Source organism: Aplysia californica, unplaced genomic scaffold (assembly GCF_000002075.1).
Source record: "Aplysia californica isolate F4 #8 unplaced genomic scaffold, AplCal3.0 scaffold00228, whole genome shotgun sequence".
Lineage (NCBI taxonomy): Eukaryota > Metazoa > Mollusca > Gastropoda > Aplysiida > Aplysiidae > Aplysia > Aplysia californica.
In genome coordinates, this window is record NW_004797498.1 from 89,872 (window position 1) to 91,475 (window position 1,604).

The 1,604-nt window shown below is 39.6% G+C and overlaps 1 protein-coding gene across 1 annotated transcript in view; it reads left to right on the forward strand.

The window, feature by feature from the left end:
• Positions 1-56: 56 nt before the first annotated feature.
• LOC106011963 overlaps positions 57-1,604 on the forward strand; it is a gene marked incomplete in the record, with an annotated part of 9,021 nt that continues 7,473 nt past the window's right edge. Inside the window, 2 exon segments of the mRNA XM_013083371.2 lie at positions 57-168; positions 1,368-1,534. Coding sequence (XP_012938825.1) covers positions 72-168; positions 1,368-1,534 — 264 coding nt within the window.

Below are 1,604 nucleotides of genomic sequence, written 5' to 3' on the forward strand. Positions count from 1 at the left end.
TTTATTTATCTATGTTATTTATTTTATTTCAAATACTGTTTTATATTTCTATTCAGACAGACCGTTAAGCCATGGACAGCGTCACAGTCACTTTGGCTCTACTGGGCATCTGTTCCCTACTCTACTTTCTCTACGGCGTTCTTCGCGCCCCGACCAAGTTTCCTGAAGGTTTGTTACCTTTTTCTGTTCTGTAAAAAAACACCCCGATAGGTCCCAACAGTCCGGTTATAGCCAGGGCCCACTGCAGTAATAACAGGACTCCCTTTTTTACACTCTTGTGAAAGTGCTTGCTAATTAATTGCCGAGACAGCGAAATCCCTCCTCAGTAATGAGTTACGAATACAGAGCTTTATTGTTATAGACGACGAGTTTCGAGCACCAGCTGGAGGCTTGATTCGCTCATTGTGATTTGAGTAACATTGGATACAGAGCTAATAACAGGGGAACCTTTTGATGACAGTTAATAATTTTTAATACCTTTCTTTTTCTCTTTGCTACCATAGAATGTCAAAGTTCTATGTGCTCAATACCTAGTCTAGAGAAATTTGATGTAAACACACTTTAAGTTTCCCACCATGGTCAACATGACAATGTGACGCTTTTTCCGTTGCATTCCTTTGAGTATCTTGACAACAACTCCAAATTATCTTGTCTCATAGAGCAGATAGAACATGTGCTTTCTCACTTTCTGGTCTGAGTAACTAAAAACGGCCACAAGTGTCAAATAGAACATTGTAATTTTCCGATAGCGAATCAATCATTTTTGCCTGCATTTCTTTTACTCTTGTTGTCATATTGGGTTCCAAAAAGAAAGTAGAGCTATAAAGGTAGTATTTACTGTCTCTATTCCATGCTCTGATGGAAGAGCCATGTGCTTTAGGAAACTTATCTCTCTTGAGTTGTTTTTTTTTTTTACCAATTTCAAAACTGAACAATGACATGAATCTCCATATTTTTCTATCCATTTTGCTTGAAGTTCCAAAGAGGGCTCTATACACGGCTGTGTTCATTCATTTATGTGGTCGGGTGTCACTCAAATTGGAGGGAATCAAAATATGGAAGCGTATTATACAGATGAGTGTGCTGGCGGTACCCCAGCCATGAATTTATCGTTTTTAGAATGTGATACATTGAAGCAAAGCTACACACTCGTGGATGGATGGCACCACTGTTAGGTCCTACCTCTTTTTTCTCTCCATCTGTTGTTTTTGTCTAGTGTCTGGCTGTCTTGCTTTTTTCGTTGCTCTGAATGACTGTTACCGTGTTTATATGCTTCTCTATACGAAGACAAACAAACACATAAATAAACAAATAAAGAAACAATAACAAAACAAACAAAGTTCCACGTGTGTATTTTCTTTGCAAAGGTCCTCGAGGATGGCGATCGTACATGGCAATCTGGCGTGCCACAAAAGAATGGAAGTTCCATCTTCTGTCTAACGACTGGGCTCGTCGCTTTGGTGACGTCACCGGTCTGCGCTTGCTCGGGGGCAAAAATATGATTATCATCAACAATCCAGCGCTCGCTCATCAGGTTCGTTTCATTATTTTTATAAGTATCAAATGGGTAAAAGTAAAATGTAGCCCCCAATGTCTTCGCGCAT